At 37.0% G+C, this 23,905-nt stretch overlaps 1 protein-coding gene across 1 annotated transcript in view; it reads right to left on the minus strand.

Moving 5' to 3' along the window:
* The window catches only part of Dock11 (dedicator of cytokinesis 11), a 210,185-nt gene that overhangs the window by 43,737 nt on the left and 142,543 nt on the right, over nucleotides 1-23,905 (minus strand). Inside the window, exons 35-41 of the mRNA XM_055604932.1 lie at nucleotides 22,194-22,305; nucleotides 15,516-15,582; nucleotides 13,910-13,957; nucleotides 11,346-11,488; nucleotides 8,501-8,616; nucleotides 5,247-5,384; nucleotides 950-1,132 (exon numbers count right to left, since the gene is read on the minus strand). Of these exons, the coding sequence (XP_055460907.1) occupies nucleotides 950-1,132; nucleotides 5,247-5,384; nucleotides 8,501-8,616; nucleotides 11,346-11,488; nucleotides 13,910-13,957; nucleotides 15,516-15,582; nucleotides 22,194-22,305 (807 nt within the window). The remainder of the gene's footprint in view (nucleotides 1-949; nucleotides 1,133-5,246; nucleotides 5,385-8,500; nucleotides 8,617-11,345; nucleotides 11,489-13,909; nucleotides 13,958-15,515; nucleotides 15,583-22,193; nucleotides 22,306-23,905) is intronic.

Here is a 23,905-nt window from a genome sequence, read left to right on the forward strand (position 1 = left end):
ATCTTTTAATTAACTGCCTCTAAAATTTGACAAATCATAGAAACAACATAAGATGACTTCGATGCTCTATTTTTTTGTGTACTTAGTCTTTATATTTTCAACACACCCCAGCTTGTACCAGTCCCATTTCAAGTGGAACATAGCCACATGGTCTGAAAGCTATGGCACAGAAATCCAGATACTGATTTCTTTTGCAGTGCTAACATTGCAACCCAGAGCCTTGTGCATACTAGGCAAGCATTATACCATTGAGCTATAACCTCAGCCCTCGTTTTACCTTGTTTTGAGATAGTCTTTCATGTTGCCCAGGATAGCATTGACCTCACTCTACAAAGTAAGACTTGAAGTTAATATCCTTTTTCCTTAGTTTTCCAAGTAGCTATAGAGATTGATCTTTGCAGGGAGCAGAGAAAGGAGTGGATGTACATGTGTTTGCAGATGTGCATGTGTGCCTGTGTGTGGTCAGAGGTCAAACTTGGGTTCCATTCTTCAGATGTTATCTATCTTAATGTGGGGAGAGAGGCAAAGTCTCTCACTGGCTTAGAACTTGCCAGATTAGGTTAGGCTGGATGGCCAGTGAGCGCCAGGACTTTATCTGTCCCTATTTCTTCAGTTCTGGGATTACAAGTGCATACCAACATGCCTGGTACCCAAGGAGGCCAAAAGAGGACATCAGATACATTGGATTGGAGTTACAAAGGGCTGTGAGCCACCAGGTAGGTTCTAGGAATCAAACCTAGGTCCTCTAGAAGAACAACCAGTGAGTGTTATTAACTTCTGAGCCATTGCTCCAGCCCTATGCCCAGCTTTTTGGATGGGATTCTAGTACTCATGCTTGAAAAACATGCACTTTGCCAAATGAACTATCTTTCTACCTATAGATGTTGATTTTAATAGAGGCCAGTGATTGAAGAAGAAACAATAAAGAAGAGATTTTACTGGTACTCACCTGCAAGTGTGTCCTCAAAAAGGTTTTCCTTTTGGTATACTCAAAGTTGTTTCTCATCAAAAGATACAAAAGTGCAGATGCCTCATTCCTGGTTGAGCTAATCTTTGAAGTACAGCACTTTAAAACCTCATAGCAAAATGCAGCACACATGTTTACTCTTCCTTTAAAAAAGGCTGAGGGAAACTAAATGAGAAAAACATAAATGCATACTTGAAAATCTAATGAAATCCACCACCTAATCTGCCTGAACCAGTTGGCTCACCTAAAACTATGTGGCGTGCTTCAAAGGATAACAAATCACTATGAAGTCAGAGCTCTGTTCTAAAGATAGTGTGAACTTGTTGCCATACAGACAAGCATATGTCAATGACAGAACAACTCAAGTTATTAGAGAAGTTACTGCGATAATGTAACGGTACTTGGCATAAATAATGCCAATCTGAGAAGAGCTCAAGATCGTCCAAAATATAAGAGGAACAGAGTTTCAATGATATACTGAATAAATGACTGAAATGATGAATTATGGCTCTCAAATGGGGTCTTCAAATGGGAAGAGCACTTACTTGTGTTCTAAAGTTCCACATGCTAAGAAAATTATAATGAAAAGTATTAGTAGTGAAATTTATCTTTTTTATTATTATTAAACAAAATTGAGTCAGAAGAAGTGAAGTGTTTGTATATACCTGTCCATTTTCTACTCCATGAACATGGTCAATTAAGACATATTTTGTCACAGAAAAAGAGTGTCCAAGTGGTCACTGAATTCTCCAAACAGGCTAGGGGCTTGGTGCTTTGAAAATGTATCCAACCTGCTGCTCTGTGGAAGATAAACTATAAATCTAGTGTAGGCTTATTAGAATCTCCAATCCTTGCAAGTGGAGATAAACAAACTGCTTTAGAGGGCATAGTGGCTATTTTTAGGAATTCTGAAGCTTGAGTGTCACCTACTCACAATGGTTCTTTGGAAACCTTGAATTTTAATCCACATTTCAGGAATATATCTGCTTTATTTTACCTTTGTAGCAAGTACAATGTTAGGCAAGCAATGGGTGTTTAATAAATGCTTTCTGATTGGCAAATTGGGAAATCTCAGAATTTCACAGGATTAGATTGACTCTTTTTCCCTTGGCTTCGGTGACATTTTCCTTTCTTGCCTTTTTTGCTTCCTCTGTTACTATTTTTTGTCTCTGTTCCAGTTTTCTCTTTCAATACTTTCTTTGTTATCCTCTCCAGTGTTTTGACCCTGATCCCTGTTTTTTCTCTATATGCTTCCTAAAAGAAATTCAGCCACTCCGCTGAGTTCCAGTATCCCTCTGATGCTGATGTACCACTTACTATGCTCCAGCTATACTAGCCCTTAATGTTCTTAATGTCCAAACTCTTTCCTGATGCAAGACTTTTGCAAATGCTGTTTTCCCTAGAATGTTCTTCCTTAAACAAGGAGTGGCTAGTCCTTTTACATTCTTCACATCTTACTCTATAAGGTATATCAGTTTGACGTTGTCCCCAAATAATGATGGTTCAAGTAAAGAATTAAAAAAAAAAAAATCACAGTAAGCAAAAATGATTATGTGTTCAGCAGAAATTGTAACATCAAATTCTGAGTTCTGTTTTCTTTCTGGGTACAATGTGAGATATGAAATTTATATTTCTGGATACAGGTCACAGATATGGGATCATGAAGGGAAGTAGCAAATGCCTTCAGTGTGCTATGTTGCTAAGGTATAGTGTTCAATAATTTATGTTAGAGGACATTTTGCCTCAGTTAAACTATTTTCCACTTAAAATGGTTTAACTAGATTGTTGCCCAATCATTAGTTGAGGAACCATATCTTAGCATTTTGCTTGTTTCTGTTCTTCTTGTTTATCTCTACCATCATATTGCCAGTAGCTAGTACAGCACACGAGAGAGGGCTTTGTTTGGTAAATACAGAACAGATGGATAGATCTAACTCCAGTCCAGGGCTCTCCCTGAATCCATATTTCAATGTTACAGAGGCACTTGAAATTCAATACATCTACAAAATTGTATTCATTAATTTTTACATTAGTATAGTTTGTCCTTCAGATTTCAAACCTCCTAAACACTATTTTATCAATGAACTGGTGATCAAGTCTGAAAATTTAACATGTATCCTGTCTCCATATCCACTACCAATGCCTTTTTCTGAGCCTTCATCTCTTTCTCTTTCTCTTTACTATGTTTTATTTACATTTTTACAATGTTTTGTACTACCTGTTTTCTCTTTTTTCTCCCTTCCTTCCTTCTTTCATTCACTTGTGTTTCACTATGTAGCTCTGGCTGGCCTGGAACTTGCTACATAGACCAGATTGACCTTGAATTCAGAGATGTGCCTGACTCTGTTTCCCAGTCAATGTCTTTCCTACATTAATTTTATAGAGGCTTACTTCCCCCAGTCACACTGATTCTCTCAATACATATCTTAATACAAATTGTATTACTTCCCTATTCTAAACCATTCCATGCCTACCTGATTCCTAAAAGATGAAGTCTAGCTGTTAAAGATGACTACACACTTTTCTGCTTGCAATTTATACTTCCAGTCTCATCTCCTGGGTTAACACTAACTACTCCGACTACTGCTGAAAGGAAACTTTGTTAAGCCACAGCATTTTTATTTTCTCCTGGCCACACCCAGTCCTCTCTACAAACATCATATCATGATGACATTTGTTGATGTACATATATATGTGTGCATATATTTTTTTATATGTATGTTTTCATCTGCTGCATAGTAAACCTTCAGGATTGTATGTAGTAATTACCTACCTAGTAACTGTTAAGTGGATTGTTCTTAAGTATATTTCCATTTATTTATCCTATCATGCCTTTACAACACTCACTTTTCCATATATTCCTTTATTCTTAAAGTATATTTAAGCTTCCTTTATTCCTTTATTCTTGAAGTATATTTCAAGTTTCACATTTAACTAATTTCTGATTTTACATACAAAGAAATATAACACTTGTTCATTTGATCATATACTGGCTGCCTATGGTTCATTTGTAAGATATTATGCAACATCCCAGAGTTCAAAAAGTTAGTTTCTGCTTTCAAAGTGCTTACACACAGATTTTATTGTAATATGCAAGACTGATGTTTTGTCACTGCAGTAGGTGGTATGTTAGTCTCATAGTATAAGCAAGATAATGAAAAATTGGTGAAGTTGGTGATTTTAAAATGACATTGGGTCTGAGAATGTGGTGTCTTGGGTTGAATCTTGAGAGAGAAAAGAAGGTGCCAAGGGAGAGTATACTAGTCTTTCGTCAACTTAACGCACAAACTAGAGTTATCTGAAAGAAGGAACCTTAATTGAGAAATGCCTCCATAAGACCTGGCTGTACAGAGGGGTCAAGGACAACACAAGAAAATTCACAGAATCAACTATCCTGGGTCTATAGGGGTTCACAGAGACTGAATCACCAAACAGGAAGCCTGCATGGGACTAACCTCTGCATATATGTTACAGTTGTATACCTTGATCTTCTTGCGGGACTCCTAACAGTGGGTACAGGAGTTGTCTCTGACTTTATTGCCTGCCTTTGGGACCCTTTCCCCTTATTGGGTTACCTTAATAGAAGAGGAGGTGTCTTGCTTACTGTAACTTTGATATGCCCTGGCTGGTTGATATTCATGGGAGGCTTGCCCTTTTCTGAAGAGAAACAGAGGAGGAGTGGATGGGGGAGGCATGGGGAGGAGAGGGGAAACTATGATCATAATATGAAACAAAATTTTAAAAAAGATCCAGCTATAAGGCATTTTCTTAATTAATGTTTGATGGGTGAGGGCTCAGTCCATTTTGAGTGGTGCCATCTCTGGGCTGGTGGTCTTGAGTTCTATAAGAAAGCAGGCTGAGTAAGCCAGGGTAAGCAAGCTAGTAAGTAGCATCACTTCTGCATCAGCTCTTGCCTCCAGGTTCCTGCCCTGTTTGAGTTCCTGCCCTGACGTCCTTCAATAATGAACAGCAATGTGGAAATGTAAGCTGAATAAACCCTTTCCTCCCAACTTGCTTTTTGGTCACGGTGTTTTATTGCAACAATAGAAACCCCTGGAAAGGGGACTACTGCAAATGGGAAGGTATAACGGTAAAAGCAAAAGCAGCTTCTGATTTTATAGGATTCTTTGCCAGGTTCTCTACATAGATTTTGGTATGTTGTGCATGTGCATGTATTTACAAAGGCAGTGGTAGTTAATGGCTATTTGTGTATGTCATCATAATGATACCCATTCCTCCATCTTTCCTTGAGCTCCTAGCAGACTAAAGTTGTTCTTACCTTACTGATGAAAGATCTCAGCGAGGCAAAGACATGCTTCAGTGATACTTCAGATTGTCCATTTTTAAGAAAAGCAAGGTGAATATCAAATACTTTTTTCATTAGTGGGTTATGGCCATCATTATTTAAAAGTTGGTTCTAAAAAACCATGGGAAAAAAAAAACACAAAAGTTTATAGAAACCTTTAGTTTGTCCCTCTCCCCTACATACAAGATAAGTAATTTTACTGCAACATCACTTATGATGCTTATGAAACTGCTCTTTGGCCTTTGGAAGTTTTTAAAATATTTTGAGTATTTTATTTGAGAATAGTCTTGTGGTCTCCAACTTTAACTGGGAATCTCAAAACACCACATAAACTATATCTAGAATATTAAAACTCCAGCATTTACAATAGCTAAAAATGCAAAATGCACATGGGAAGAATATTTCATCTTCCATCTCCCTCCTCCATTTCTGGCTTCTTCCTTTTTTTTTCTCTTCTAAAGTTCTATCTACATAGCTCAGGGGCATCTAGAACTTGCTATATGCTTAGCCCAGGATAGCTCAAAGTCACAATCCTCTTGCTGGGATTATGTACACGTTCAGTCATGACTGGCTAGGAGAAATATTTTTTTTATTAACTTATACATTTAGAAATTTAAAAACAAATTCAAGGCAACTGTCCTTTGTATTGCTCTGGGAGAATAATAATTAAGAGAGATAACAACTCTTTTTACAAGCCTATTTACTTTTAAAAGTATATTTTGTGTAAGATATATTTATGCACTGGTGTCAAATTAAACCCTCCATTAGTTCAGAAAACAAGTGGCTGTTTGAATGCCTTTTGTAAATAGGCATAAAAAACAATAAATAGTACAGTTGTACAAATATCATTTAGTTTATAAAACTAGCTTTAAAATAAATCAACAAGGGGTTATAATGGATAGTTCAATGGTAAAATGCCTGTCTACTGTAGGTAGGCCTCCCTGGGAGGTCCCCAGTTCAATCCCCAACACTAAAAAAAAAAAAAAGGAAAAAAGAAAAAAAAAGCAAAAATTAAGATAAATCATTGGGCCTGAAGAGATGGCTCTGTGGGTAAAAGTACTTGGCATAAAAGCATGAGGAACCTGTTCAAATTCTCACAAACCATGTATAAAAATCAGACACGGTATAGAAGCCTCTGGAACCCTAGAGTTCCTATGAGAGCCTGAGTCAGAGACAGAATTTCTAGAAGCTCATGTGGCAACTAGTTTGGAGTATGCAGTGGAAAAAACAACAGAGACCTCATGTCAAACAAGGTGGGAGGCAAGGACAACACCCAAGGATATCCTTGACCTTCAAACCAGGGCCTGCAGTCATATACATGAATGCATGTATGCATACACGACATACACATGCACACACACACCAAACTGTCTAAAATCAAAACATTAGTTAACTTCTTCCATTCTGTCTTTTTGCCTCTCAAGAAACTAAGCAGATTATATCAGTTCTGCCTGCCACACAAAACTAGATGAAACTCTGACACAAATGATAATACTGTTGGCCAATGCTTAGAATCATGGACTTCAACTATGATTGGTCTATAACTCTGAGTTTTGATTCTGCCACCGATTAGCTTTGTGAATTTCCTTATGTGATTGAGCCACCCTGTTTTACAATGAGAATGATAAGTTTCTACCCCATAAGGCTATCATAAGGATTAAACGTTTATTTATTATTTGTAATTTTAAGTTTACAGGGATATAATTTGTGTTACCAGAAATCCATCTATTTTAGGAATACAATTCAGTCACTTTTAAACTGAACTATTACAATCCAACATTAGAGCATTTTTGCAACTTCATAAAGATCACATGTCCTTCTATGTACCTTCTTTTTTTACCCCAACCTTCAAAATAAAAAGTAAGGTAACGCAATGACACAATATGTGCTTTGAAACCAGGACGATATGGTTCAAGCCTCAGCACCAAAAATAGTAAGTTGATATTTGTGAAGTATTTAAGAGAGTGCTTGACATTCACCAAGAAATACACAAATATCTGTTACATAAATAAAAAGTATTCTAAAAGCAGAGAGGAATGAAAGTCTAGTCATGAGACCCAATATCCTATCTACTAACATGATGAAAAATAGATGTTTGTGTTATTTTAATTAAAACAAACCAGTACTTTGTACAGTCACCTACTAAACCTTCTTATTAGTATGTTATTTGATTCTCCTTTTTAATGTTTGTGAGAAGCATGGGGCATATTTCCACAGTGTATCTGGAAGCCTAAAGCAATTGACTATATTACATGAGAAAAGAGGAAAAGCAAAAACAACAACAAAACACAAAAGATAATCCTAACTAATATGTAACTGAAGAGAAAACGTGTGATTTTCCCCTTTTGCGTTCTCATAGTTATGCTACCTTACATTATGCTCATGTAGGTTTTACTTTCTAAACACTCTCACATCTATTCTCTTATTTTACCCTGTCAAAACGCCTGCAAGCTAACTGACTTGATGATTTCGGTTAAGAGGAAAACCTGAAGAGGTAGTCAGTTTGCCTGGACATTATCCTTAGAAGATATCTTGTTACAATAGGTATTTTGGTTGACTGATTCTCTCATTATTTCCAGGAAAAATTACTAATTATTTTAATAAAAACGTGGAAGAAAATCCTTCCTCCCTTCCTTCTTTCTCCCATTTTTTTTTCTCCCTACCTCCTTTCTTTGTCTACATACCCTTGGCTGATCTGGAACTCGTTATATAGATTAAGCTATTCTCCTGACTCTGTTGCCCAAGTCCAGACATTATAGAACATGTGTCAGCATGCCTGGCAGAAAACTGAATCTAAAGAATGAAATATAAATAATGTTTTCTGAGAGAAGTTTTTTTTTTTTTTTCTTCTTTGTAGCCTTGGCTTTCCTGGACTTGCTTTGTACTCACAGCTGGCCTTGAACTCACAGTGATCTGCCTCTGTCTCCCTGAGTTGTTGGGATTACAGGCATGAGCTACTGCACCTGGCTTAAAACAATAGAATTTAAGAGGCAGAAGAGGATTAAAGACATTTTAGTCTGAACAGTTCCACTTTATGCATGTCACTGAGTTCAGCGATTTCTCAAGGTTATACCATAGCTAGTCAAACTTGGCTTGCCACCAGTGTTTCCTCACTGCTCCTTCCAGGTTATTTTAAACTAAACTATCAGGCCTCTGACTAGCTAGTCACTGTAAAAGGTTTTTTCCTTCCTTGCAATGACAGTAGCTGACTTCAAACTCATCTTTACCTTGAAGCACTGGGTGAAAAATGATATGGTGTCTAGTACTGTCAGAGAAACTTCAGTAGCAGTATTGCCCTCCAGGAGTGCCTGATGGAAAATGTCTGCTTCGGTCATCGCAGAACCTAGAGTAAGAGAAGCATATTAAACCATGAGCAACACAGACTTACATAAAATAGTGCTGAATGGGTTCCTGCCAGAGCCTCAGTGAGACAGTCTTGCCTTCTTAGAAGGAGCTTCCAATACTAACAGACTTAATAAGCTTTGCGGCATTTATTCCTTACTGAGAGTCATGGTCTGGTGGAATCACTTCTATGCACTTTTCACATCAGTACACTATCAACAATTCTGCAGCATGTGTTTAGATGTCCCCTTATTTGGTGATGCTCAGTAATGAGCATCTTAGGTTGTGCTGCCAACACGGGTGAAAAAAAAATGAGAAAGCCTCACAAATTCAGTGTCCTACAGTCAGATGTCTTCAATTCTGCCAGTGATAGAAGACTTGTTTCTAAATCCCAGGTGATTACGGGCTGATGGAAACAGGCTTGCTGCACTTTCAACAGAAGCAGACACTTTAATAATGTATGTCCTCAGTCATTTTGCTCGGGCTCTATCTGTGCAGGACATTAACAATATTATTGGGCTTCACAAAGCCGGTTTTCTTAGGCTAGATTTAGAGGGGAAGGGGAAGAGGACCTCCCCTGTCAGTGGACTTGGAGAGGGGCATGGGAGGAGATGAGGGAGGGAGAGTGGAATCAGGAGGGAATGAAAGGCGGCTACAGCTGGGATACAAAGTGAATAAACTGAAATTAATTAAAAAATTAAAAAATATGATCATCATCACAAACCAAATCTTACATAAGTATTAATAATAAGTTTCAAGTGGGTGTGCATACATGGACTTGTGCATGTGTATGCAGGAGGACATCCTTCATTGTTTTGCTTCAAGTGACATCTACTTGATTTATTTATTTTGGAAACAAAGTTTCTCACTGTTGTGGAGTTCACCAAGTAAGCAAGGTTGGGTGCTAGTGAGTACTAAGAATCTGCCTATCTCTGCCACCCCTGCACTGGGATTAAAAGCATTTACCACCAAAAAGCAAACAAACAAACAAAAAAACCAACCAAAAAAAAAAAAAAAAAAAAAAACAAAGCCATTTTTCTTGGCTTCTTTTTCTGTGTGACCTTCGGAAGAGCATATGAAAATGAAAGTGTTCTACCCCCGAGCTTTGATTAATATTTGCTGAGAGGGTACTTTCCTTTTATATAATCTTCTAATGGCCCCAGTTAGGCAAGATTTCCTTCCTTGTCCTAGATGCTTCTGAATGCTTTATCCTAATTAAATAAACCTCCAAGAAATGGTGTTTAGATTTCATTATTATTATTTGGTGCTACTGGGGATTGAACATAAGGTTTCACACAAGTCACACAATCTACCACTGAGCTAGGTCCCTGGGGTTTTGGTTTTTTGTTTTCGTTTGTTTACTTTTTAGTGTATGAGAAAAGACCAAATTTACTCACACTGGCCTTGAACTTGTGAACATCCTGCCTCACCCTCCTTGGTAGCTGGGATTACAGGCATGTACTACTAAGCCCAGCTAGAGTTGATTCATTTCTGCAGTCAGCATAGGACATATACGTCATTAGCCATTAAATGAACAATAGTAACTCTAAATGAATATTATATACGGTATTTTATTAGGGTACTAGTACTTTCTATTAGGATTTAATGAAGCTAAAGAGATGGCTCATTAGTTAAGAGCATTTATTATTCTTCCAGAGGACCTGGATTCAATTCCAGCACCCACATGGTGACTGACACTCATCTGTAACAGGCACCAGGCACACATATGGTGCACATACATACATTTGGGCAAAACACTGATAAACATAAAATAAAATAAATAAATCTAAAGTAATTAAAAAAGTAGCAAAAAAGGATATCTAATTTAAAAATATATTAATAACAACTGAATGAAAAAAATTCCTTAATACTAAAGTAAAAAGATTTAAATCACATACAGTTGCTGAAAAAAAATCACTCGTTACTAAACAGTCATGTATGATGAAATTATAGTATATAAATAAATACATACCAGGGATATACAAGTATAACTCTGTGCATGAGTTTCCAATGACATCAGTGATTTAAACCAAGATTTAAGGGGATGTAGAGATGGCTCAGTGGTTGAGAGGACCCACATGGCAGCTTACAACTATGTGTAACTCTAAGATCTGACACCCTCACCCAGACACATATGCAGGCAAAACACCAATGCACATAACATAAATAAGTTACTAAACCAGGATTTAAGGTTAAAATTGGGCTTTAGTGATGGCTCAGCGTTAAAGTGCTTGCCATGTAAGCATGATGACCAGAGTTTGGATACTCAGAACACAAGTAGATGCTGAATGGGTGTGGAGGGTTGCCTATAAAAAGGCAAAGACAGGGACTCCCTGGTGCAAGTGGCAAGCAAGACTAGACATATTTGGATTTGACTGAAAGACCCTGCCTCAAAGAATAAAGCAGCCATAATTAAGAAAGATCTAGTACTCCTGTAATCCCAGCACTCAGGAAGACAGAGGCAGGCAGATCTCTGTGAGTTTGAGGTCAGCCAGTCTACAAAGCGAGTTCAGGACAGCTAGGGTTACACAGAGAAAACCTGTTTTTTTTTTTTTTTTTTTAAAAAGAGATCTCTGTTACCAAACTGGACACACACCTGTACGTACTCTTTCACCCACAGGCATGGACATATCTGTATACACACCACACATATATACATATGGAAATTTTTTGAAAAGATTAAATAGCATTACCAGGCTATTTCACATGCACCCCTCCAAGCTTACTTACTGTGATTAAGTGTGAATGAGCTTTCTAAACTGCTAAGATGCTGAAGCCGAGCCTGCATCACTCCTGATCTGTTTCGAAGAGCTGGCATAGTTTGTGATTTTCGATCTATTCCGAAATGTTTGGAGAGCCAGGCGTCATGCACCCTAAAATAAAATTTTAAATCAATAATTGAAGTAAGACTGGGTTGTGGTGGTACATATCTTTAATCCCAGCACTTAGGAGACAGAAGTAGGTCTTCGTGAGTTCAAGGCCAGCCTGGTCTACATAGTGAGTTCCAGAACAGCCAGAGCTACATAATGAGACCCTGTCTCAAACCTCCATCAAAAAACAAAACAAAACAAAACAAAACAAAACAACAGCAACAGCAAAAACTGCAGTGCTTCAATAATATATGTCATGTTTGATTCTTTTAAACTAAAATGTGATTTTAATTGATGTGTTTCCATATAAATATAATACGCTGCTCAAGATCTTATCAACTATTACTTGGATTAAATGAGGCATATTGGAAACAATGAGCCATCTCTCCAGCCCCTAAATTGCACAATATTTTAATGGGATTTTAAAAAGAGCTAATACTAGTAGCTAAGGCATTTAGAAAGTGCTTTCCACTTTTATACTTCTCAAAAACATTGGGGTTAAGTAGATAATACTCCAATAATATTCAGCCTTTTTGCATGAAGTGAGGAAGGAGAAGAGAAAAAACCAGACATGAAAATGGGAAGGGGCTGGTATCAAATACTTAAGGTATATCAATCCAGTCTCTCTCTGGACTGCTTACAACTGGTCATATATAAACTCAGGAAGGAGAAGTTTGTCCTCATATAACCAATGAGATCAGAGATGCCAAGGTCTACAGTGCTAATTACCAGAGCAGTGCACAGTCACAGGGAAAGATGATGGGAAATGGAACTCTTATCACTTGAGATCTATTACTAGGCTGTTCCAGAGACACAGCAATAAACTCCATGCAAAGGTTTCAATTTATGGAACTAAGGCAGGTGTGGTGTGCTTACAAATCCTATAATCTCAGCCCTTGAGAAGCTGAGACAGGGGGTTGGCAGTTCAAAGTCTTCCTTGGAGATAGAGCAAGTTCAAGGCAAACTTGGTCTCCTTGGGAACCTGTTACCAAAACCGAAACCAAAACCAAACAAAGGAGAAAAAGAGACTGCTATAGATTTTAACAAAATATATCAGGGCACGGGGACCCTCTATGAGACTGTTTCTCCAACCAAGGACTATGTGTATGGATTAAGCTAGAACCCCTGCTCAGATGTAGACCATGATAACTCAGTAACCAAGTGTGTTTCTCTAGTAAGGGAAACAGGAACTATTTCTGACATGAACTCAGCAACTGGCTCCTTTACCTCCCCCTCCCCCTGGAGGGAGGAAGAGTCTTGCTAGGCCACAGAGGAGGACATGACAGCCAGTCCTGAAGATACCTGATAAGCTAGGGTAAGATGGAAGGGGAGGAGGACTTGGAAAGGGGCAGGGAGGAGATGAGGGAGGAAGGGTGGGATTGGGAGGAAAGATGGAGGGGGCTACGGCTGGGATAAAAAGTAAATAACCTGTGATTAATATAAAAAAATAAAAATTAATTAAAAAAAGGTAGAGAAAAGAAAAAAAATAAACACTATTTGGTGCTAGAGACATAGCTCAGTGGATAAAAGTGCTTGCCAAAAGCTTAGAAACCTGAGTTGGATCCCCGGGACACACATGCTGGAAGGAGAGAACCCACTCCACAAGCTGTCCTCTGACCTTCATACATTTGCACAAGTACAAGCATGTACAGAAAATAAATACATTTTTAGAAGACTATATTTGAATTCCTTTAATGCATAGTTCTACTTCACTCACTCACTCTCTCTCTGTCTCTCTCTCCATAATTGAAATAAGCAAGAGCTTTCTCTGTTGTGGTACTGTCAAACATTCCTGATTGTTTTATTTTTCCAGTACTGGGGATTGAACCCAGGACTTCACACATGCTACGGAAGTATTCAGCATCTGAGATATATTCCAAGCTCAAATTTAATTTCTTTCTTCTTTTTCTTTTTTCTTTTTCTGTGGTTTTGGGAATTGAATCCAGGGCCTTGTACATGCTAAACAAATGCTCTATCACTGAGATATGCCTCTGAGCTCCTCCAACATGTCTTCATAAAGATTTAAGGGGCTAAAGAATAAACAGGTAATATACAATATATGTCCTGATTACTGTTAAGGGTTTCTATTCATCTTAGTATTTAGGGTGTTAACAGACTGTAGGTAAAAGTTACAAATCCTACAGCCCATTTGCCTTTTGATTTTCTGCCTGTCCTTACTTTTATCCCCAACTTAAGTCCTCCAGGAAACACAAATATCTGCTTGAAGTTTAGGGAGATCTTACCCTTTTGAAAACACAGTAGTAGTTCACATTAGTTTTAACTTTGATGGGATATGCTGAGTAAATCACAGCTGCCTTCATGTCAACCTAAATCACTTTCTTAGGATTTATATGCCATAGATTGGATTGCTCTTGGTTGGAAAATAATGGAAAAAATGAAAAGTTGTAGTAATGCAGGAATTACCTTGCTATGTTTCTTTTCCCCATATATCGAAAGTGAAACAAGCATACTCTGGAAAGGAAAACAACAACATGTTAGTAATATATTCAAACCTGGTGCAATTTACCAATTAATAAGTAGAGAGTCATATGTTCCAGAGATCAATTTACTTAAATGACATTATAATATCATATATTTTCACAGACTAAATGCCCAGATAACTACTTACAGGCTTGCCGTATTCTTTCTTTTCATACATATTTGCTATAGTTATACGAGCATTAAAGTCCCATGTCTATATATACAAATGTAATAATAGGTTAAAAAAATGTAGCCCATGTAAATCATCCTTTGTGCACTGTACCATAACATAGCAAAGGTCTCTAGCACTCATTAAGACCAAAACATGTTCCTTAATTATAGAAATGGGGGCCAATGCTATCTTTTGTACAATGATATTAAATACTCTCCATTATTAATAATCATAAAGACATGAAAATTGGAAAAATAACATCTAAATCTCCAAGCGATCATTATTTCTCAGCTTCAACTACTGTCACGAACAGCCTTGTTTAAGTTCCATGAAATGCAGGCTAATCTTCATTGATAAATATTCTTCAGAATATTTACAGTTTTTACTATCACTGAGGGGTGGGTCAGGAAACTAGAAAAGGGACTATGAAAAGGAGAAAGAGGACTTCAGGGAGTGTTAGTGAAAGAGAAAAGAAACAGGAAAAAATACATTAGAAGATATGTTATTTGAAAGCAAGTAAGTTGCTAACAGATGAAGGGGGCCAGCAGGAGTGGGAAGGGTTTACTTGAATGAAGCTGTCATAATGGAAATCCCATTATTCTGTAATCTACTTTTAAAAAACTTTAAACACATAGTTAAACACATAGTTAGGAGAATCCCCTTGAAATCTTAACTGGTAATCAGCAGATATTTTCTGTAATTTTTTTAAAAGTTGAATTCACTGATTATGTATCAGTTATTCTCTTTGTATTTTATATCTGCATATAAATCATATACATAACACATATGCACTATTTATGTAAAAAATGTCTACATTTCATTCTGTGCATAATTTTCTGTTTATCTTTTGATAATGATAACATAGTAGCTCAGCAACTCCCTTTAATCACAATGGTTGGTGTCCCCAAGTGTTTTAAAACACATGTAGCTGTACATTAGTATACAGATGCACAAAACTACATCTCTTTGTTCCTAAACTGAGAAAGATTTAAAATTAAGAGCTGGAAATCCAAATTCTAGCTGTTTCTTAATCCAGCATCTGCACAAATACAAGCCAGCTGATAGCATTCTAGTTTCCTAGTTTTCAAGGTCATAGTAAGTCTTCCATTCATCTGTAAGACAGTCTATTCCTAGGTACGAGTTTTTCTATGAGATCACAAGTGTTCCACCTCCTTGCTTTTCTTTTATCACTGGCTGAAGAATGCTAGATTATTAAAATATTTTAGCATTTTCTACAACATTAGCAAACAAACTGCTGAAAACAGAAAAAAACAAAACAAAACAAAACAAAACAAAACAAAACTGTAACATCTAATTTCTTTCAACTTACTTTTCCCAAAGGGAAAAAAAAATGTTTAGGAAAATACTGTAACTTACTCTAGAAGTACGAGAATGTTTATGAGCTCCTGGGGAGACACTTTATTCCAGTAAGTTAAGAGAGTATCTGAAAATAGGAGAAATAAAGTGTTAGATCTGTGGACAAAGAGCCATCACCACACGCTTTATCCCTAACTTTTTCTTTCCAATGCCCACCACCCACCAGTTCTATCTTTTTAAAGACAAGACGGTATATATTCCAGGCTGACCTCAAATCCACGAAGTAGCTCAAATCCACTAAGTGGCCTCCCGAGTCCTCCTGCCTCTATCTCAGAGTGCTGGGATTATAGATCTACAATGTCAAGGGGGCTTCCCCCTTCCCCTTTAGAGAGGATTTCACTATGAGTCCCAGGCTGGCCTTAAACTTACAAGTGCTCATACTTTTCTCCTTCCTGCCTTACCTCCTAAGTGCTGGGATTACAAATGTGTTTCATTACATTGCACTCAAAAGAATACACATACTCTTTTGCATTGGTTTCAAACATATTCAGAAATCTTTATTACAGCTTCTAACCTTTTTATTTATTTGGTAAATACTCTGTGGGATGGTTTGTTCTAATCTTTCTACTATAGCTAAAGACAAACTAAGAAAAATGTTGTTCATCTTTTATACCCAAGGCTTAGCCAACTCCAAAATTTCATAAACAAGGGTAGATTTATGGGCATTTTTCTGAGAAGGTCAGGGACTTTATCTGTGGCTCAAAAGGTGCTGTTAATGGAAACATTAAGAACTTTAGAGAAAGAGATTATTTTCTTCCATTTTCCTCTTTAGATAATAAGGCTGACATTCTATCTATACAGCCAACTCTTTCAGACATAAGAATGTCCTAAATCTACCCATGTAAGTTTCTTTAACCCATTTCTTTAATTTTTCCAATATCCTTTTTATGATCTAGCTACCTACCTACCTACCTACCTACTACCTACAGGGTTTTATTTTGTTTGTTTGAGACAGGCTTGCATAGTTCAGGCTGACCTTGAATTCCTGATCTTCTTGCCTCTACCTCCTACGTGCTGATATAAAGGGACACCTTGACCAGCTCTGACTTAAAAAATAAAAATTAAAAATGAAGAAATAAAACTTATTAAATCCTATCAGGTTATAACTTTCTTTTTTATACTCTGATATAGCCAACAGCATTGGCTATCCCTATTGTAAATGACAAAATCTTTTATCATCAAAAGTAGAGAAATGACTTCCCATCTAAGTAACAGCCTTTAGCAAACAAGGAAAGAAGAGACAAAGCTGACCTTATGAAGGACTGAGGAAGAATGTTGCTTCTTCTATTTTTTAACACATTTTTTAAATGATACTGGGATAAGACTTACTACTCTTTATGTACTAGGAAAGTGCTCTATCACACAGCTATATTATCAGTTCTTTTTTAAAAAAATTTCATGATTATATCATTACATTTGTAATGCATGTTGGTAGCACATTTAAGCTGTGGCTGAGACACTTGTAGAAGTTGGAGGACAACTTGTGAGTTGAGTGCTGTTTCCATATGTGGGCCTCAGGGATTAAATTTAGGTCACATGGCAAGTGCCTTTGCCATTGCCAGCTATCTCCCTGCCCTGGGTTGAAGACCGGGTCTAGGTTGAAGATGCAGCTTTAAACTTTAAATTCTCTTGCCTCTGCCTCCCGAGTTCTGTAATTATAAAGCATTTTCTAATTTTTTTATTTTAAACTGGGGTCTAGGGTCTTAGGAGGTTGTATAGGTTTGCCTTGAACTCAAGATCTTTTTACCTCTGCCTTCTAAAGTATCTGGGATTATAGCATGGGTCACTTTCCTACCTTACTCCAAAGTTGTTTTTTTTTTTTTTTACTATGAATATCGACAGTTTTCAATGATTCTAAAATATTAACCATCAGTAATGAAAATGGCTTTGATAGGATTTGTTCTAAAAGATTAAGCTATTTCCGCCCCCTTCCTGCCTGGCCTTTTGGAATCTTCCAGAGACAGTATGCCTATGCCCCCACCCCCATAGGGGGCGCGCATGCGTACTCCCTCAGCATTCCTGGGCCTCCCAGCCTGGCCTCCGAGGGCGGCGATCGCCGCCGTTTTAGAAGGCGGTGGGTTTCTCTCACCCTCGCGCTCTTGTATTTTCCTCTTTCAAGAAAAAGCTTTTGGCTTCTTTCTAGGAAAAGGAAACAGAGCCTATTTGTTCCTCTTCAGCACCTGCTCCTCTGGACTGTGTTTTAAGGCACCTTCTTGGCAGGTCTCTAAAGGGGGGAAGCGAAGGGAGGTCTGTGAGGCCACGCCTGTCGTACTGGGGAGGGGCACTAGGGTTCTGGTCAGAGGACCCACTCCTTAGAGACTCCTCTACCATTTTGTCAGTGGCACCGCTAACTAGCCGCCATAGCTCCATACTTAGAAAGTGGCCGGTGGTCCTGCTAGTCGCTAGCTAGTGACAAATACACAGCTGAAGCTCTTTGGCCATTTTGTCAGTGGTCCTGCCAAGCCAAACCCACCTCTCTTGGTTCCCAATAAGAGAAATGAGATGCAGGCCGGCAGTAGTGGTAGCGAAGACAGACAGGGGAGATGGTAAAAAAAAAAAAAATACCCATGGGTTGGTAAAGTGAAGCTTAGCTTTAAGTGATTTGGCATCTGGTGATTTTAAAAAGGCGTGGTTAACACTGAAAGAGGTCCATGATAAAGAGATTCACTGCTCACAGATGAAATTAGCCAGCCTGAGGAAAGCGCGGTTGACTGAGGGAAGGCTGAGTGAATCTGTACCAAAGACTAGAGTACCAGAGACCCCTGAAGCGCTCCCATTCAAAATTATGTGAACGCTGTTTAATGAATGAAACAAAGCAAGGATTTGCTAACATGCAACAACAACAACAAAAATCTACTGCAGATTGCTGAGCTCACTGTAGAAAATAACAACATAAAGGAAGAAAATAAAAAGCTTTCTGAAAAGCTAAAAGCATACCGGCCATGTGTTCATTTAAGTTTTTCAGATAGTGATAGTGAGGATTTCATTCCAAGTACTCAAATGAAAGAAAAAAAAAGTTTATACAGTAAAGGATCCTTCCCAAGCAGTACAGGTGAATTCGCCTTCTAGGTATGTTACAAAAATCACGTGGTGAACAGAAAACAAAACTGTGTATGTTGAAAGTAGTATCACGACATGAAGATAATCCAACTCCACCAGGTGGACCCTTCTCCTGTTGTGGATCATCTTACTAAAGAGGCTAATGTATTTTTACCAAAATGTATAGCTTATTTTGCAACACCTAATTTGGAAACCTCAAGAAAAGGTGAATCGAATAGTTTCTCAAAACTTTTTGCCGTTTAAAACAAAACAAACAAACAAACAAACAAACAAAAAACCTCCACACAAAAATTGGGAAAGAATACCTTCTCTTAGGGCTATTCTAGCATTTCCTCTGGAGAACCTATAATAGTAGCTGAAACCCCAAAGGGAAAATGCCTAGTAAGTCTAGAAGTCTACTGCAATATTTGACAAAGAAAAAAGAAACAAGTAGTGCACAGGTGTTTCCTGTGTATTATACTTCAAAACATGTTCAGGAAAAGAAATTAGCACTCTGGTTACAGTTGCGAAAATGACAATACAATGAAATCTGGTGATGCTTCTTTGCCTTCCAAGGAAGAAACTACATACTACTAAATCTGAAAATGTGAGAAATTGTGCAAAGAAGCCTAAAAGTGGTAATGAAAGAGTTCATTCACAATCTGTGTTGAAAAGAAAAAAAACAACAAATAAGAAGTACTATCAGCTTTTCATGTTTTCTTTTAAGGAAAATGTGTGTGTGTGTGTGTGTGTGTTTCCTGTGAAATGGTGTCTCCTGTAAATTCAGACTATGCAACTTGTAATTAATACAACAATATGACTTAAAACTTTTTGACAGATGCCCTTTAGAACCCTAAAATAGTGAATTACTGTTAATAAAATATACAAATAAACAGAGAAGGAAACTCTTCAAAATCCTCTGCCTATGAAACAACTGTGTACAAGTAGAACAAAAATTGACATTAAAGTTACTAAGGTTATAACAAAATTTAAAAAGTTATAAGCACCTGATGGATATGAACTTGAAAGAGCTCAACATTAAAATGTACATAGACTATTGAAAATACTATTTATTAGACAAGATAAGGACACTAGAACCAACCATTGCAAAGGATTTAGACATAAACATTTTTTAGAATAAAATGAGTATTAATTTATGGGGTACAGTATGACTTTAAACATGCAAAGGATAAAGATATTTGATGTAGTCAACATATGTCCTCTATGACATCACAAAGTAAAAACAGAAGAACAACCTAATTAACAAAGGCAAAACATTTGGCAGACTAAGCAAAGCCTATATTTGTAAGAGGAACTATTAAGTTCACAAGAAATGAAAGTCCTAGTTTTGTCTGAGACATCAAAACATGCATCTACCCTTGTCTGGTTAGCAAAGTACGTGGTGATTGTGCTTGTGTTGACTGGAAAGAGAGAAGTCAGCAATGTAGCTCTCCTTTTTTGCTGTCCTATTTTCTTTGTGCTCTCAGATACCCAAGTGTTTTATTTGCCTTTTCTCCATGTATCGCTTGGATATCTTTTTTTTTTTTTTAAATTGTTGGCTCTTGGAATAGGTGAACTAATGGTATAGGAATAGTCTTGTTACATTCGTACAAAAAAGAATGAACTTAACAAGAGTATTCCCATACCATTTTTTCCAGTTGCGAACCAACAATACACTATTTTTTCAACATCACAGAACTATTAAAATTGTGATAAAATATTTTACAATATTTATGGTACTAATAAAGAAACCTCATAAACATCACAATCAGTTTCCATATTATTCCACATTTTATCTTTGTGGGAAGGCAAGAACATTGTATTTTTATCCTTCTGGAAAGGCATTGTTTTGTGGTTGTTATTAGGGTTTTTTTTTTTTATTTCCTGGAATTAACTTCTTGTTTTAAAATTTATTTTACTTCTTTCCCAAAATGTGGAGGCCCACTCAAACTCTGACTGCAATGTAATTTTGACAGTTTGCTCTTAAGTTATATATTCTTGAAACTAATAAATTGCAGAATTATTTGTATTATTTTTTACTAAGAAATGGTTGAATCTCAGCCCTTAGGAGGCTGAGGCAGAAAAACTTTGAGTTCAAAGTTTATCTAAGCTACATAGTGAGTTCTAGGATAAGCTAGGCTAAATAGTGTGATTCCATATCAAAAGAAAATAAATTGTTTTTTGATTTGAATTAATTTAGTTCATAGTTTATTAATTTATTTCACATATGTGGCTAATGGTTTTAAATTTTCTGTCGGTAACTGGTTATTACTTTATCTAATACTCTGTATTACTTGTATTGTTATTTTGTACTATCACAGAAAAGCGAGCAAAGTTTGCTAAAATTTTGTAAAGATATCCTGGTAGTGTAGTTAATATGCTAGGCCCTAGGTATCATCCCCAGCACCAGAAAACAATTAAATGAAAAATAGTCAAGCTGGGATAGTCAGCTACCTGTAGTCCCAGCATTTAGAAGATAGGTGAGAGGATTGTGAATTTAAGAGCATCCATGACCATGGTAAAAAATAAAATAAATAAATTAAAAAGACTGTTGTATTATTGTACTCTAGAATTTTTAATCATATCTGACTAATCTGTTTTAATGTTTTTTTTGTGACAGAAAAATAAAGAATGTAATCATTAATAAAATTGTATAAAATAGGCTACAGCTCATATGCTAGGCCCTGGGTTCATATCTCCAGTAAACAACAACAAAAAAGTTTAAAAATATGGCCTAGGTATTAGCTTGACAGTGAAGCACTTGCCTAAGCATGTGTAAGGCTAGCCTACGTTTGTCATCTGACACCAGGGGGAAAAATGAAACAGCCAAGCGTGATGGGAAAAAGAACAGCCAAGTATGACGTGTACCCTTGTAATTCTAGCACTCAAGAAGCTGAATCAAAAGGATCAAGAGACAGAGCCATCGATGGATATATAGTAAGGGCCTGTCTCCAAAACTTTCATAAATTGGGGCTGGAAAGGTGACTCAGCAATTTAGAGTGTTTGTTGCTCTTACAAAGGACCTGTGAGATCCCAGCACCCACATGGTGGCTCATAATCATCTGTAACTGTAGTTCCAGAAGACCTCATGCTCTCTTCTGACCTCTGCAGGCGTCTGGCATACATATTGTACACATACACATAAAAAATAAAATAAGCAGGGCATGGTAGTGCATGCCTTTAATCCCAGCACTTGAGCAACACAGGATATATAGCAAGTTCCAGAGCTTGTCCCCTCCCAATCCTGCCCTCCCTCTCTCTTCTCCCATGCCACTCCACCAATCCACTGATAGGGGAGGTCATACTTCCCTTCCATATGACCTTAGCCTATCAGGACTCATCAGGACTGACTGCATTGTCTTCCTCTGTGGCCTGGTAAAGCTATGACCGCCCTGAGGGGGAGGTGATCAAAGAGCTGGCCACTGAGTTCATGCCAGAGACAGCATCAGTAGTTATTTTTAAGTTTTATCAAAGATTCAAATCCATAGGAACTTATTTTAATGTTTATATTATGGGATATTTTATGACTTAAATCTTATTTATAGCTCTGTTTCTAACATGTATGTTTTCACCTCACAGGCCTGAACCTTTGAGGGGGGATGTCTAGAACAGTTCCTCCTGTATATACTAGTTTCTCACCTTCAGAAATCATCTTTACTATATATAAATAACACATCAAGAGGTTTCTAATTTCATATGGATCCAGACGATTATACTGGGATACATTACTCCTTGAAGAACTTTGTCGGGTCTGTAAGATAAAAGAGAGATTTAGGAAAGAAAATGGCAATTTTACACAACCTTAAATTCTAATTATTTTTTAACTGTTGGTCCTATTGGGGAAAACTATAAATAAACATTTTATGGCATATCTGACAGGTAAATGGGCTGAATCTTAATTGCTACAGTACCTAGTGATATCACTGGAAATTACTTCAGGGTTTTCATAAAGATATAGCCTTTAATGATATCTTCATGTTTTACTCCCATATGCTTTGTGCTATAATAACAAAAATTTAAAATACTCAAATATAACTTTCAGAAAGAAGAGCTACTATGTGGAGGAAGGATTTAAGGTATGTGAAAATATGACAAACATTTTAGGACTGGAGATAAAGGTCACAAGTAATGACTTGCTTACCACATATAAGTGCTGGGTTTAATTTCCCATCACTGCCTAAAAATTACACTTACTTACCTAATTAATTAATTAATTAATTAATTAATTAATTTAGGTTTTTCTAGATAGGGGTTCTCTGTATAGTCTTGGCTGTCTGTCCTGGACTTGTTTTGTAGACAGGCTCACCTCAGACTCACAGAGATCCACCTGCATCTGCCTCCCCGAGTGCTGGGATTACAGGTGTGCACCACTGCACCAGGCTATACTTTTAAATCTGAATCACTACTTAGAATGTATTTATACCCAACCCCCAATCAAATAAACTATTTAAAAATGTACTAACGATACAATAATTAAATTAGATCAAAGTAATGAAGTTCCTGTTATTTAATGAGGTCTGTTTAAATATCAAACCATGGCAAGATCTCGTTTCTTTGAGAATTTATATAGATACAACAATACAAAGTTTTGCTCTTGCTAATAAAATACTCAGAGCTAAACTATCAGGGTACAGAGGACTAAGTTAGGATTTACTAAGGATTTTGAGTTGGAGTGAAACAATCCTCAGTTCTGATTGCTTGCCAGCCATGTTAAGTTATGTAATTGCTCTGACCTTATCTATGACAGCATCATCACAATTAAAAATAGTGTTGAAATTGGCACCTTTGTGAAAGATGCATATTCCTGTGGTTCTTAAGGGGTGCTTCCCAACCAGCAGAATGGTCATCACCTGGGAACTCAGAAATACATATTAGCAGGCCCTGATTCAGACCTACTGAACCTCTGAGGGTGAGGTGCAGCCATTTATTTTTAAGCCTTCGAGGTGATCAATGCACACCAAACTTTCCACAAAACAGTAGGGAAATTGATAATTAATAAACATGGGTTCAGGTATGGCTGGCTTAAGTAAAAATTCCAGTTTCACTTAAAAACAGGAGTGGGAGTTTATTGTTTTTAAAAACATTTATAGACTCATCTAAGTAATATATGATTCTATGATTTCACACAGTGTAAAAGAACTTTACTGCCTAAAATGTTGGATTTTGGCCTCAAGGCAGGCCCATTTTACATTTTAATGTTAGGTTTGAAACAATTTGATGTAAGAATCAGAGGACTCTAAGACCCTAAGGACTCTGAGACTATCAGCTCAAGGACCTAAAATTTCTCTCAAATTAATGTTATTTTTATAAAGAAAGATTGAGTCATCCTTGTTCTAATATGTTTTAATTAA

This window comes from Psammomys obesus, unplaced genomic scaffold, assembly GCF_907164565.1.
Source record: "Psammomys obesus unplaced genomic scaffold, mPsaObe1.curated_primary_1811, whole genome shotgun sequence".
Taxonomy (NCBI): domain Eukaryota; kingdom Metazoa; phylum Chordata; class Mammalia; order Rodentia; family Muridae; genus Psammomys; species Psammomys obesus.